Genomic DNA, 15,128 nt, shown 5'->3' with positions numbered 1-15,128 from the left:
TGTATATACTGTAAATGGCTTTGTTTACCTTTAAACCCAATTATATATTAGGAATGTGTTTGAAGATAAACACATCTATTTAGGTCTGGGACAGGGTCGTCCAGTTCCCATGGCAAAGATGGCAAACTGCGACCACCCCCACACTTTCCCCCTAGATGGAGGAGGGGATGGGGCTTGTAGCAGTGCATGCAGCGCACCACTCTGAAATGTATGTAAATTTTGTGGCATGTACTGAAATACTGTCAAATGTTGGGGTACACTACAGTGAACTGAATAGTTTAATATCGATACACAAATATGGGGCTTACAGTGGCAAAGGAGATAATGTGCCTGTGTCAGTGGTGTCACTGGAAGGAAAAAATGTTCCTGTGTCGGTTTTGTCACAGGAAGCAAAAAAAGTATTTTCATCTGTGGTGTCAGTGGAATGCTGGAATGAAAAAATGCCCCTGAATCAGTGATGTTGCTAAGATGAAAAATGGGTCTGCATCAGTATTGGTAGTGAAAAAAGGCCCCTGAGTTGTGGGTGGTATCAGTCTGAGGATGACTGCTTTGGCATATGTCAGTGGGATGAAGAAGGGGAGGGTAGCTTGAAGGTGGATTCTATGTGTGGCTTGGATCTAAAGGGATGGTGGGGGCTCTTGCTCCAGGGAAGGAAGGGGGACCGAAAGGATTGTAAGTGAGGGAGGAAGCTAAGGGGCTTTTGGGGGTTCTGTGGAGCAGAAGAAGTCTAGGGCAGAGTTGTCCCCTTACCATCTGTGTATTGACAGTTCAGACCTCCTTCTTAGCGAGGCACCCTCTGGTTAAGAAGGCAGTTTCCCCTTCCTATGCTCTGGTCATGTCATATGTCACATGACAAGGGAAGACAGGAAAAATAGCAGTCTGTGACTGGTGGGGCACACAGCCAGCAGAGGAGTGGTAAGACCGTGGGGGAGCAAGGCAGAGAAAGCTGCAATTTTCAGGGTCAGAAGGCCAAAAGAGAAGTCTGATGGTGGAAGATATGTCCAGGGGACTTATACAGAAGCAAGTCCCTACTGTAATGACTCCTGTACTAACAAGCATGTGGTTTTGTTTCCACTGATACAGGATACCAGACAATGGCTCCTGTGTGAGTATTACCAATCCTTTTCCACAGACCTGCACTAAAGCACACCATGCTGCCCATCAGGGGCGGACCGACCATTTGTAAACTCGGCACTGCCCGGGAGCCCGGGGTCAGTAGGGGGCCCCATGAGATGCCCCTGGTACCTTTTTCATAGGCTTTTTTGAGTTTGGGCAAGGGCACAGGGGCCCCATGATCCCCAATTTCCCGGGGGCCCCATGAGTTGTCAGTCCGCCCCTGCTGCCCTTTGTGCTTCATGTTGGGCACCAGGGACTTAGCTGATATATGGCAAAGGCTCTTTATTTTCGTGAATAAATGTAAGAGTTCTGCATTTTACTTATTATGTTTCTCTGTTTGTTGATCTGAATTAGAAACTGACAGTATTACTAATGTCAGTAAATTTGTACTGTTTAACAGGAGCCACCAAAGAAAACCGTCATTGGACTTTTAGATATTTATGGCTTTGAAGTGTTTGAATCCAACAGGTAAAACTCTGCTCTTGGATAACTCTACCACTGCCCAGAAATTATCTTATCCTGCACAGATAGCATGATCGCACAAGGTTCAATAATCATCAGTAATGATATTAGAAGAGATACTATTTAACAACTTATTGGAGAACCAAACATTTCATATCTTTTCCTCAAAAATTGTCGAGGAGATAGTAATTGCATCTGCGTTGCTTCTTATTGAATAAGTTGCAGGATAATTATTTTTAGGTCTTAGTGCACTTAAATGATAACTTCACTTTCATGGGAAAAAAATTAGCATATAAAAAAAATAATATAGCATATACAATTGTAACACAAGTCAATTATAATTGAATGTTATTAAAATGTACCTTTCTTTTTCAATCTACAGTGTTCTCATTTTCTGAAAAATGCAATGTAGAATGGCTACATGGAGGCGTTCTGTACACTGATGGTGTACAGAAGGCCCCCAGATATGTAATTTCCTGCTTGTGTGATTGGCTTACTGATTTTTCCAGAAGTTTGCACGAGTTACAAGGCAGATGTTGAGCATCCCTGCAACAAAATGTCATTTTTGGTGAGATACTCCCAAAGGGAAATCACAACTAACGGCATGCAGACCTTGCCACCTTCCTCTTTCGAGCCTTGCAAGTGCAGCAGCTGATAGAAAATTATGAAGTCACTCCCATACAGATTCACTCTGCACATTGACACAGACAAACAAACATCTACTTCTGCAGAATAACAAATGTTAGGAATGTGTAACAAAGTTTGTTAAAAACTCTGTAATGTACATAGATAACCCAGTAGGGAATTTTTTTTTCTCAACGAGAGTGGAGTTACTCTATAAGGATGGGCAGGTGTCTCCAATTTGTTGTTCTTAAGGACACATCCTTGGATAAGCTAACAGTATATGTTTATTTAACTTAAAGTGGTTGTAAACCTTAGACATGAAATATGAACAAAGCATATCCCTCTATTGTGTGGACCTATATCAATCCAGAGCACTGTCATTTCTGTCTGCTGCCTTGTTCCTCTGCTATCTGCAAGAGTCACTTTTGACATGTTTTCTGGACACCAAGAGAAAATTTGTGACAGGGAAGGGAGCTCCAGCAGATTGACTACCTCAGGTCTGTTCCTGTGTGCTGTGTGAAGGGGGGGGGGGGGTACCCTTCCCTCCAAACAGCTCTCAGAACTCTTGTACACTGTGTAACTGCAGCTGCTTGCCCCCTTATTTTCAGATCTGAGAGATCCTGTGTAAGCTCTGCACAGGATCTCTCTCTCTGCACTTTGAAGGAATGTAGGGGAAAGACAGCTGTAGATAAACAGGTATAATTTATGTGGGAGCAATGGATTAATCTATGTCTATCACTTGAGACCAGTCACTTCACTGAGTATATGCAACCACTTTAAAGACCACTTTTGCCAAAATACTTGTATTCTGATGACTGTATGTGCTTAGTACATACAATGCTATTCATTAATTACCTCTTTTATTTCATGTTTCTATTTACACCATGTAGCACTACCCTGTTAGGAGTCGTTAGAGATTTGGGTCCCCCTATAGTCCCGTACAGCCAGGCAACACACATTTTCTTCAGACTTGCACTCCAGCTTGCATACAGGAGACAATAAACAGTCCTTGCACTTGTTTTTTGGATTTTATTAGGGGATTTTAACTTGGATATGGTAAGGGGTATATGGGATGCCCAAGGGAACTGTAACTGAGGACAAACTTCTTGGCAACTATGTACCAGTCCATAAAAAAGGATTTCTCTTCTTGGAGAGCTCTTCAGTATCTCCTGGTGTATCACCCCAAACCCCAGATAGTTCTCTTCTATCCAGCTGTCTGGAGGAATCCCTGAGCAAGGGAATTCAGTGCCTGCCACGTTAAAATGAAACAGTCCTAGATAAGGAGCTAATCAAGTTTCCCATCAGAGTGCTCTTTTCCCTTTAACTGGCCCAGCAGGTATAGGATTGCTCACTCAGCCTCTTTCCTGTGAGCTGATGTAGATAGGTGTCTGCCTTCAGTCCTTCTGCTGGGCTGGCTCCTTTCCTTGCTCCACAGGTGGTCCTCACTTTAGGGGCCAGTGAGGCTAAGCAATCCTCCTGTATAAGACCCAGCCTGTAGGTAGGCCCCTTTCCAGGCTTCTGCATTTCAGCTTTCCTCGCATCTTCCGCCCGGACTCTCCTGCTACTGAGCAGGCTCAATCACTTTTAAGGGCTGTCCTGACCCCATGCCTCCTGCTTAGGGATTGGTCAGAATCCCTTAACAGTGCAGACCAGCTCCTCCTCACTCCTACCCACTGCTTCTAGAATCTTCTCCAAAATTCTACAGCAAGGAAAGGTATCAAGAAACGGATCTGCAGAGCCTCTCAGCCCTGACCCAAATTTGACCCTGCTGACTATTCCTCAGGCTGCTTACTCAGCCCTTCTAACTGAAAAATAATCAGCTAGCTCCCCCTAGTGAACTAGAAGGGTGCTACACTCCATATATATACATGCAGACCAAAATATCCAGGCAAAGTGACAGCAACAGGGGTTAGGACAAACAAAACAACACTGCTAGGGTACCTAAATGATCCCATAATTTGAATGTAAATTAATTTATTAAAATAATTAAAGCTAAAGTACGCCTGGCAGTGTCATAGTTTGTCCGGTGTAAGTATGTACAGTATATCCCATACCTGACTGATCCCTTTGTAAGCCAAGTCGCTGGAGTAGTCACCCCTACTACAGTTATATCAGGAATTTTCTGGATCCAGTGCCCAGCAGCTGCCTTCTGCATAGGAACCATAGGGGTTCACTTGCTTGGCACTACCACCATTCACAGAATACTTTGTATGCATTGAAAAAAATACTAGGCTTTCTCTGACTACCGAGCGAGTGACCACCTGTTGTTACTGTGCAGAATGGAACCCACAGGCACTTGGCCCAAAAGACGTCTGCTATCGTTGTAGTAGCAGCAACTACTGCAATGATTTGTGGCTTATATAGGGATTGGTCTGGTATGAGGCACCACTGTACCTATGCAAAAAAAAAATATATATATACCGTATTTTCCGGCGTATAAGGCGACTGGGTGTATAAGGCGATCCCCTGATTTTCCAGTTAAAACATCGGTTTTGGGCTATACTCGCCGTATAAGCCTACCCCCCTTCCGAGGCAACACCATATAAAAACATACAGTATACCGCGCTGAGCCAAGCTGGCTCAAAACAAATGTCCCTATGACAGATTAATCTGTCAGCCCGCTGGACGTGCGATACATACCGTATACTGCGCTGAGCCAAGCGGTTTCAAAACGTACCGGTACGTCCCTACGGTAATCAGACCGCTGGATGCGTGTATGTACGGTAGCTGCGGCTACATACGGTATACGCTGGGCCAATGACGGCGAGCGATGTATTCTACTAATGAATACAAAGAGTCAGAGAGGTGGGCTGGTGATGTCACAACCTCAGCCAATCCGTGCAGGCTTTGTATTCATTAGTAGAATACATCGCTCGCCGTGATTAGCCCAGCGTATACCGTATGTAGCCTCAGCTACCGTACATACACGCATGCAGCGGGCTGATTACAGTAGGGACGTAGCAGTAGGTTTTGAAACCACTTGGCTCAGCGCAGTATATGGTATATACCGCACATCCAGCGGGCTGCATATATACTGTATACTGTGTGTACATTACCGCACATCCAGCCAGCTTGACCCAAACAAACTGAAGGTTCACATTTTATACCCCGCGTATAAGATGACCCCCATTTTTTGGCGTATATTTTTAAGTATAAAAAGTAGTCTTATATGCCAGAAAATACTGTATATATATATATCATACCTAAACCTTAGCTTTAAATATGATGGTTGCAATAATCTTCTTTGTCAGGCTTCTATTTTTGTTTTTTTTATTTTTTTTTCACCAGGTGATTCTGCTAGTAACACACTTCCTGTCCTAGGGTGATAATGCTCACTAACTGTGCTCTATATTTGGAGGAGCAGAATTTTTATCTATGACCTCTCTTAGGTGGATGCTACCTGGTCTGCTTAGCAGGAGATCTGTGAACAGGTCTCCTGCTATTCTGAAGCAGAATGGGGCAGATGTCACTTTTGTTGCGTCTGTGTGCATTCAGTGCGGAACTTAATTTAAAAACCAGAGCTTTTGGGACCCATATTTGATCTATCGGCAACCGAAAGTAAACAGACTTACTTCCGTTTACATCACACTACATCCAATTTTTCACGTTTATGTAGCACTCTGCCCTTAAGGGTCACTGAGTTATTTTTGGGCTCCCCGTCACTCTTGTTCTATACCTTTATAAACCTATGTACATGTAAGCAGTACCACCAATACAGTTAGGAGACGTATAATACAGAGAGGCGCATCAAACTCAAATGGAGGCCCGCCACAGATGTGGCAAAACTATAAGGCACACATAGATGAAAAACCCCTAGAAGGACAGAAGGTGCATAGTATCCATTGCTCCTGACCTTCCACCACCACACCGCACAGTATCCTAAACAAAACGTGCTCATTCGCAGGTACTAGCCACCTATCCCATATCTTAGCAAAACTATTTTGGAAGGTTTTGTGATTTCTAATCAAAGCGTAATCGTGTTTCTTTGTTTGTAGCTTTGAACAGTTTTGCATTAATTATTGTAATGAGAAACTTCAGCAACTCTTCATTTCTATGACACTCAAGACAGAGCAAGAGGAATATGAAACAGAGGGAATTGAGGTACTGAAAAAATAATTTACTAATTTATAGAAAACAAGATGTTCCCTGTGTGCTGGAGTTCTTGCGCTCATTTAGACAGCCATTAAAACCCATCCTGCACTTTGAGCTGCTGTTTTCTATGTCTGCATCCTGCCTTGGTGTTGCAAACAGATAGCTTATACACATTGATGGAGACATAGCAGCTGTATGGACACAGCCGCATTTAAAAATTTGACATGTGTGAAGGAGTGGAAGCATGAATTGAACGCATACTGTCTGCATTCGGATTCCATGCAGCCACTCCATCTACATCCACTTGTATAGATTGCCTGCGTGCAGCTCCAAGTCGGAGCCCCTCTCTTCACTTAGTGGGCCCACAAACTCCCTCCCTACCTAGAGTGCCATAGACACACTCACAAGCCTCTAAACCAGTCTTTCAACCTTTTTATCCTAGAGTAAACCTTGAAATAATATTCCTCAAGGAACCCCTGCAAAAAACAGTTAATCGGGGGTCAGTGGTGGTCAGTGCGCAGACAGCTAAATAGATAGATGGTGTCATGCAATTGGCCTCCAAATTATGCATGCACCATCAAATGAGTGGCCAATTAGCCACAGCTCAAGGGCCACCTAGCAACCAGGAACCCTGGTTGACAATGGCTGTTCTACACTGTTAATCACCCAAAATGAGATGGAACCATTCACAAACCCAGATAGTTAGCTCCTGTCCTGCCAAAGATACTATGTCAATACTCTAACAATCCTTTCTGATATGCCATTGCTACACCCAAAAGCACCTGCCACAGTTACCATGGCCCAAATGGCTATTGCAACACCCACAGGTCCCTCCTTGACCTGGATTCCATGGTGACACTTACAAACTCCTCCTCTCCAGGGTACCCACAAACTCCTCTACTGCCCAGGCTTCTATTGAGACACCCACAAGTCCCTCTTCAGCACTTACTAGGCCTTGCTATGAATGCCATGGGCACAGTCACATACTCTTCCCCTGCACAGGGTGCCATAAAATTAACCACAAGCTTCTGCCACAAGCCTACTGCCCAGCAGACCCTCCTCCACAACCTCAGCTCTCCACCCATAACCACAACCTCCCTTCCCCAGGTTGCCATTGCCATACCCAAACGGTCATCCCTCTCGCAGGTTGCAAAGGCCACAAACCTCCATTGTGAGCGGGGCTTAACCAGTGTACTCAAGAGATGAGAGGATTCAACACACATTGACACCTAAACATTATTTGTATTGCAGAATTTGAATTATCACAGAAATAATGTAGTTTACACCAATGGCATTACAAATTTTGCTAGTTATACACTATACCAGCCTTTCTCAACCTGGGTGCCCAGGCAACCTGGGGTGCCTTCAGGTTTCTTCAGGGGTGCCTTGACAAAATGCCTAAACATTGCCCAAAAACTGTATACAAGCCAGCAAGTGGATCAAGCCTGCCTCTTAGTTACACAAAGCCACATGCTTTCACTGTGCAACATTACAACTGTCTAGCCACTGCCAACATAAAAAACCAATGATGTCATTAGTTGATAAGCAGGACCTCAGGCACCTGCACAGCATCTTTACTTGCCCCTCCCTTGCCCCTCTCTGTCTGGGCTGAGGTCAATTTAAAAAGCTATTAGTTTAATTTTTATACATTTTGGGTGCCCCAAGATTGTACACAATTTTAAGGGGTGCTTCGGGATTGTGCCGAATTGTAAAGGATGCCTTGCCTGAAAAAAAGGTTGAAAAAACACTGCACTATACAATATCTATGTTCAGGTAGAAAAGGAAATATTTGTCAAAAAGGCACTTTTTCAATAGCTATATAATGTGCGCTTACAGATGTCATTCTAGCACCATCTCTCTTATAGAGCAGATCCACAGGTAAGCGACTACTTTGTCAAACAGTAGAAAAAATGGTGAATATTATGAGGCCTTTTAAAGTGTTTGGTTGTAGGCCCAAACCACACCGCCGACATGCTGAGGCCATCATTAATGATACTGCTGCTCTAGTGTACAAATCATACCTAGCAGAGTCTGATTAAAAAGCTCTCATATATTTCTTGTGGATGGTAAGGAGTGATTTGCAACTTACAAATACAACTCAAACTCTTTTGAGTTGGTTGTACCACATATGTCCAAAAGAGCTTGACCATGGTGACAGCTGTTTGATAACAAATTTGAAAAAGTCCTCTATGAACACAAAAGAATACCAGTATCAAAGGATGTCTCCACCACAGTGAGAACACAGTGGAATTGGCTTAAATAGCGATGACTAAACAGAACCTACTCGTACGTATTCATGTCCTTGCACATCTTGTAAAGCTTCTATGCTCACAACTGCACATGCACACAGACATGAGAACTTGCTGCATGAGAATTAGCACTTGTAGTATGAGATTCCTGACAGACACACTAAACTGACAGCTGAAGCCTGCTGGAGTATATTCACGGACAGTTTAATCAGTGGACTTTTACTCCACACAATAATTGTGTAAGGGGAGCTGCAATCTGGCTACCCTACCAACCCCCTGAAAAGTGTGAAGTTCAGTTAATGTTTATGGAACCAACAAATCCCATACAGCCTAGGTGTTGGCCAGCACAGGAGATGCTCCCCTGACCACCACAATATGGTCCAGAAACTGTATTGTTTTGCATGAGATGACACCTTTTTTTGCCTTTCATCTGGAGAAGGGGAAGTGGGGTTTTCTCAGCTAAACACACCCTCCTGCCTACATGCCTGAGCTACAGGCAGGTGGATTCTAGGAAGTAAATGCTACATGAATCATCTGCCCTTACTCAAGATGGCCACAGAAACAAATACAAGGGGGTTGTCAAAGTGATTTCTCAGCAAAATAAAGCATGGAGATATGGATGGATGGATGGCTCTGAATATCAAAAATGAATTAAATACTGTTTTTGCTTTGTGGTGCTCAGATGCTCTGTAGTTCTGCTTAAACTTCCTTTTTGACTCCAATTCACTTCGCCAAAATGGCCAAACTGTAATACAAAAATTCAGTTTTATATTCTATAATATTTTCAAATTATTATTTTAAGTTTAGCTAGGATTTTATACAGAGTTCTTTTACCTGTTCTGGTAAAACTGACTCACACATTCCAATCACTTCCTGCTTCCTAATGGACATGGACCTATAATCTGATGATTGGATTGAGTAGAGAAGAACTGCTAAGAGAAGCAGCAACTCATGAGCAGCAAATATCAGCAAATATCATTTACATTGGCTTTATCGAAATTGACTAAGGCCATACATGGTTTGAATTCCGAACGATTTTTCGCCTGAAAATCGAAACGTTGTTTGTTCTGTAATCCGATGGTGCCACCAATGATTTAGAAAATCGGTAGTTTTTCACGAATTTGCAGCATGCCTGAATAACAAAATAGGGAGGAACCACAAAAATCGGCCGATGCCATTACCCCACTAACAGAGTGAAAATCGGCTGATTATTCTGAGGTCCAATTTTAGTACGAAAATCGTTCACAATTCAAACCATGTATGGCCTGCATTAGTCATGCCTGCATTTCTGACCATTCTTTCATGTTTATGAGCATATTCAGAATGTTTTATATACTGTACACAGGAAAGATTAATATAACTTTTTTGTTTACAGTTGAATGTAATGCAGCTCATTTAGCACTCATGCAGACTGGTCGTTTTTACAGCGGCTGTTTTTGGCTTTTGGTGTCTTTTTTTTCTACAGCCAGTAAACTCCCCAGCATGTTATCCCATGCACACATAGGCTGTAATCAGCAATTTTGACTGGAAAAACCCTAGAATTAGTGGGTATCTCTAATGCTGCAAAATGCATCAAAACCAGAAAAATGTGGCAAATCAGTGTTTTTGGACTTTTTTTTTGAGCATAAAAAAATTTGTTTCATTTTGTAAAAAAAAGCTAAAAAACGCAAGCGCAACAAAACACGTCTAATCGCTAATGCAAAACTGCTAAAACAACTGAAAAACTTGCATTTTTAATGTGACTTTACACAGCTAACGCTACCAGCGTTATTAAAACATCCAGTGTGCATGGAGCCTTATAGGTGGTTCTTGCAGTGTCCAACTATCTATCTATCTAATCTGTACACAGTTATTCTGAAAAGGTGGTGAATGATATATTTAAAATTTTTTTACATTATTATTATATTAATATAAACTCACAATGTTGTTTTTTTCCTGATTAGTGGGAGACAGTCCAATATTTTGACAACAAGATTATTTGTGATTTAATTGAAGAAAAACACAAAGGAATAATTGCAATAATGGTAAATTGTTATTTTAGAATAGCTGTTTGTAAAGGTAATACATTTATGAAATTGTGCAAAAATTATACGTGTTTTCATGTACAGGAAAGAATTTGTAGGCAGCTACTGCTGGAAATGTTAGATAACTAACCATCATGCTGGTACAAGGGTTTCTGTAAATTCTTAGGAACCAGTATGCATATCAGAAACTTTGACTTCACACTGACTTTATCATTTGAATGCTTCTTCTACATCAGTGTTTCAAGAAGAATTCAAACCAAAGGCAGCTAGGGAACAATTATTCCTTGAAGGAGCTCAGCAGAAGCAGCCCCAAACATCTATCAGTATAGCTTTCCTCTAACAATTTTGAGAATACAGCAATCTATGTTTCTAGATGAATTTGAGTATTCAAGAGTAAATCCAGAATTTCATAGGGAGGCATTCACATGTAACAGCTGTACAGCATAGGGGTCCAAGTGTTCCATTACATTCTAGGTTTTGCTTAAAGCCCAACACAGTTTCCTACCCATATGGAAGAAAAATATATTTGAACTATATTTTAAAAATATTCTTCCCAAATATATTTATATGTATATATATATATATATATATATATATATATATATATATATATACACTGCGTGTTGATATGCATTTTGATTAAAAATACATTTCAAATATACTGTATGTCTTTAAAAATACAAATCTACATTTTTGGAATGCATTTACAAATATATGTAAAAATGTCTGTTAAAATTACTTTTTTATATGTTAAAAAAAAATCTGAAGAATATATTTAAAAAAATATATTTCTAAAAATATATATTTTTTAAAATATATTCTTCAGATTTTTTTAACATATAAAAATGTCATGTTTCCCATTTATAATATTCTTGCACTTAGGGGTATTCCAGGTACTTGAACTCCTCCCATACTCCTTTGATTTTGATAAAAGACTAATATCATTACTACTAGACAAGTCTTTAGGTCATATAGGTAAAAATGAAATTTGTAGAGTAGATTCTTTTCTTTGTTCATTTTTTCTTTTTTCCACTGCAGGATGAGGAGTGTTTGCGGCCTGGTGAAGCCACAGACCTCAGCTTTCTAGCAAAGTTGGAAGAGAAGGTTGGGGACCATCCTCATTTCTTAACGTAAGTGTCATGTTTTCAAAGCTGGTAGCTTTATTATATACAGTATTAGAATTTATAAAGTAACAATGTACAACATATTAGTAAATAAAAAAACATATGTTGTATGCATTCAAAAAGTGCGCCTAGGCAACATTACCTGGCAAAGTCAGGACTTTTTAGGGTACTGTTTAGCCACAATAAACATTTCTAGATATTCCAAATAAAATACCAAATCTTAATTTTTTTTTTAGTATATATCTGCTTTAACTGGTCTTTCCAAAATCTAAAATATAGCTAAAGATTATGTAAGTGATGTTCTGTGGCTACCTACATCATTATTGATGACATGATTCAGCCTAGGTGATCTGTGGCTGATGTCAGGACTGGCCCAGTAGCTAGCTCTGTCAAGTAGCTGTACTTTGCATGGGATAGTGAATATAATTATCCTCTTTTCCAAATCATCTGCTTTGTTTTTTACAGCCGCAAGCTTGCAGGCCCTGGGGCAAGGAAGTCTATTGACTGGGTAGACTTCCAACTTCTTCACTATGCAGGGGAGGTCACATACTGTACTGTGGGTAAGTATATATTTTTATCATCGGCAGTTGTTTTGTTTTCTTTAAACCTTTTGCTGTCAGGTCTGTTTTTGCATTGTTGACACATGTTTAGAAAAAAATTTTAACCCTGAAGAGTTCATCAACCCCCTAAAATATTATATACTGTATTTTCTGACAGCAGAAACCATAGAGCATACAATTGTGGCAGTTCCAGTTTTCTGTTACTCGATATTAGTGCAAAGGTAATTCAGGTAGTTCAGTAAAAAATACATCAGGTATCCATTTAGAGTTACACAAGAGCTCTGGTGATATATGCAACAAACATTTATATCGTAAATATGTGATTTTACATTCGTATGTGAGAGACTGTGTGTGTGTGTGGGTGGGGGACTTAAAAAGTTTTTGGGGATATTTTATATGCTTGGGTGTAACTTTAATTTTTTTTCCAATTTTTAAAAACAATGTTCTTAACTTTTTTCTTCATCATATAGAGGACACAAAGTCCTTTATGTGATGATTTTTTTATGACAGGTTCTCTTTAAAGAGACATGTTTTGCCTGCCTGCCAATGAATCTAATGCAGTGCAGTTCACACTGTATTAGATTCTTTACCAGCTATATAGGCTGGGGAAACTGACAAGGGAACCCGGAAAGGATGTTTTAAATGTCACTTCTGGGTTAGCAAGAAGAAAGGAGGAGAGTGGACTTGGCTCCCTTCCCTCTACCCGGCAGCACCTGCCATGTTTGTCCTGGGTGTGCCAGTGGGCCTGGGGAGCTTGGCATGCATGGCGTCACATGTTCCTTTGTGACTTTTGAATGTTCTCATGCAGTGCTATTTTGCAGCCCATTGATCTGAATGGGCAGAAGTTGTACTAGAATCTGGAGAAGGGGGTGCATGCACTACTTTTAAGAAAATGCACCACACCAAATCACATGGTACTGTGGTACCTGGAAATTCTGTGCCTGCAAATACACCGCCTTTGGGTTGCCATTCCCATTATATTGATCACAAAGGCAGTGTATTTTGAACGCAGTCCTGCAAGTGTTCAGGTGTGAACCAGCCCTTCAAAGAACGTTCTTTTCAATATTCATGCCAGATATGCACTCATCAGCCACTTTATTAGGTACACCTGTTCAATTTCTTGGTAAAACAATTTGCTAATCAGCCAATTACATGGTAGCAACTCAATGCATTTATGCATACAGACATGGTGAAGATGACTTACTAAAGTTCAAACCGAGCATCAGAATGGGGAAGAAAGGGGATTTAAGTGACTTTGAACGTGGCATGGCTGTTGGTGCCAGACGGGCTGGTCTGAGCATTTCAAAAACTGCTGATCAACTGGGATTTTCACGTACTACCATCTCTAGGGTTTACAGAGAATGGTTCAAAGAAGAGAAAATATCCAGTGACTGGCAGTTGTGTGGACAAAAATGTCTTGTTGATTTCAGAGGAGAAGGGGCAGACTGGTTGTTGTGACATTTAGATGGTAGGGTAAAAATTTGGCATAAACAACATGAAAGTGTGGATCATCCTGCCTTGTATCAAAGGTTCAGGCTGGTGGGAGTGCTGTAATGGTGTGGGAGATATTTTCCTGGCACTAGCAAGGTGTACCTAATAATGTGGCCGGTGAGTGTATCTTATGACATGGTTAACATAATGAAATTACAAAGCTGTGATCCATTGTTGTAACCAGGGCTTTTTTTTCTCAAAAATAGGTGCAGGAACTCCCCCTTTCTGAGTCATTTCTTGTCTCTACCCCCCTATCCACCTCCGAGCACCTTCACTTGGTTCCACTCCCTACTCACCTCCCAGTACCACTCCTTTAAGAGAATAGAAAGCCAAGTATCATTTTGTGGTGCTAAATAATTTGTATGGGATTTGTTAATGATAACAAGAAAAGCAGAAAAATAGATTCCACACAGCCAGCAGCAATAGTCCCTCCCAGCAACAATAGATCCCTCCAGCAACAATGGACCCCCACAACAAAATGTCACCCTAGCAACAAAAGATCCCCAGCAGCTACAACAGATCTCCCAGCAGCAAGCATCAATATACTTCCCAGCAGCCAGCAACATTAGACAATAGACCCCTTCCTCAACAGTAGATCCCACCCAGCAAAAACTGACCCCCATTAACAATAGACCCCTCTACCAGCAACATTAGACCTCCCCAGCAACAACAAACCACCACATAAAAATAAATCCCCTTTAGTGACAATAGATGCCCCAGAAGCCAGCAACAGCAGATCCCCCAGCACACCCCAGCACCCCTTCCCATTACATACATTCAGTGCTTGAGGTGCCGAAACTGCGTTTCCCCACATTCTCACTGAAAAAAAAGCTCTGGTTGCAACTATTTTGTGAAGGGCAGAAACAAATGAATACTGTGCATGATATATTTTTTATTTGCACTAACATCCAGTTTTTTAGGACAAGCTTTTGGGGTGCGCCCCCTTCTTCAAGGTCCAATCAGTACTTGCACAAAGTTTTAGCAGAGTGTTAATAAGACTTTGCTCTCTTGGACTTTGAAGAAGAGGGCACTCCTGAAAACTGGGTGTTAGTGCAAATAAAAAAGTATCAGATTCTGCCGTAGTAACATTTTCCTTGTTTGCTCTTGTGTTGTTGTATTGTTTACTCTGTCCTGGGGCCCCTTCTCTTCTCCATCTACACCTCCTCCCTCGGCAAACTGATACACTCCCACAGCTTCAACTATCACCTCTACGCCGATGACACGCAAATCTACCTCTCCACCCCTCACCTCACCCCTTCAATCTCCGCCCGTATCGCCCACCTACTGAACGACATATCAGACTGGATATCGCTCCACTTCCTCAAATTGAACCTTTCCAAAATCGAGCTCCTAATTTTCCCCCCAGCCCGCGCCCTCCCCATCCTT

The 15,128-nt window shown here is 41.4% G+C and overlaps 1 protein-coding gene across 1 annotated transcript in view; it reads left to right on the top strand.

Annotated features, from left to right (window-relative positions):
• The window catches only part of MYO1H (myosin IH), a 142,034-nt gene that overhangs the window by 45,636 nt on the left and 81,270 nt on the right, over window positions 1-15,128 (top strand). Inside the window, exons 11-15 of the mRNA XM_089675765.1 lie at window positions 1,517-1,584; window positions 6,198-6,303; window positions 10,487-10,567; window positions 11,606-11,697; window positions 12,157-12,251. Coding sequence (XP_089531891.1) covers window positions 1,517-1,584; window positions 6,198-6,303; window positions 10,487-10,567; window positions 11,606-11,697; window positions 12,157-12,251 — 442 coding nt within the window. The remainder of the gene's footprint in view (window positions 1-1,516; window positions 1,585-6,197; window positions 6,304-10,486; window positions 10,568-11,605; window positions 11,698-12,156; window positions 12,252-15,128) is intronic.

The sequence above is a fragment of the Staurois parvus genome, unplaced genomic scaffold, assembly GCF_062004578.1.
Source record: "Staurois parvus isolate SC_StPar_1 unplaced genomic scaffold, SC_StPar_1.0 ptg000158l, whole genome shotgun sequence".
Classification (NCBI taxonomy): Eukaryota; Metazoa; Chordata; class Amphibia; order Anura; family Ranidae; genus Staurois; species Staurois parvus.
The sequence above is the reverse complement of the archived record's forward strand: the minus strand, read 5'-3'. Positions and strand labels throughout refer to the sequence as shown.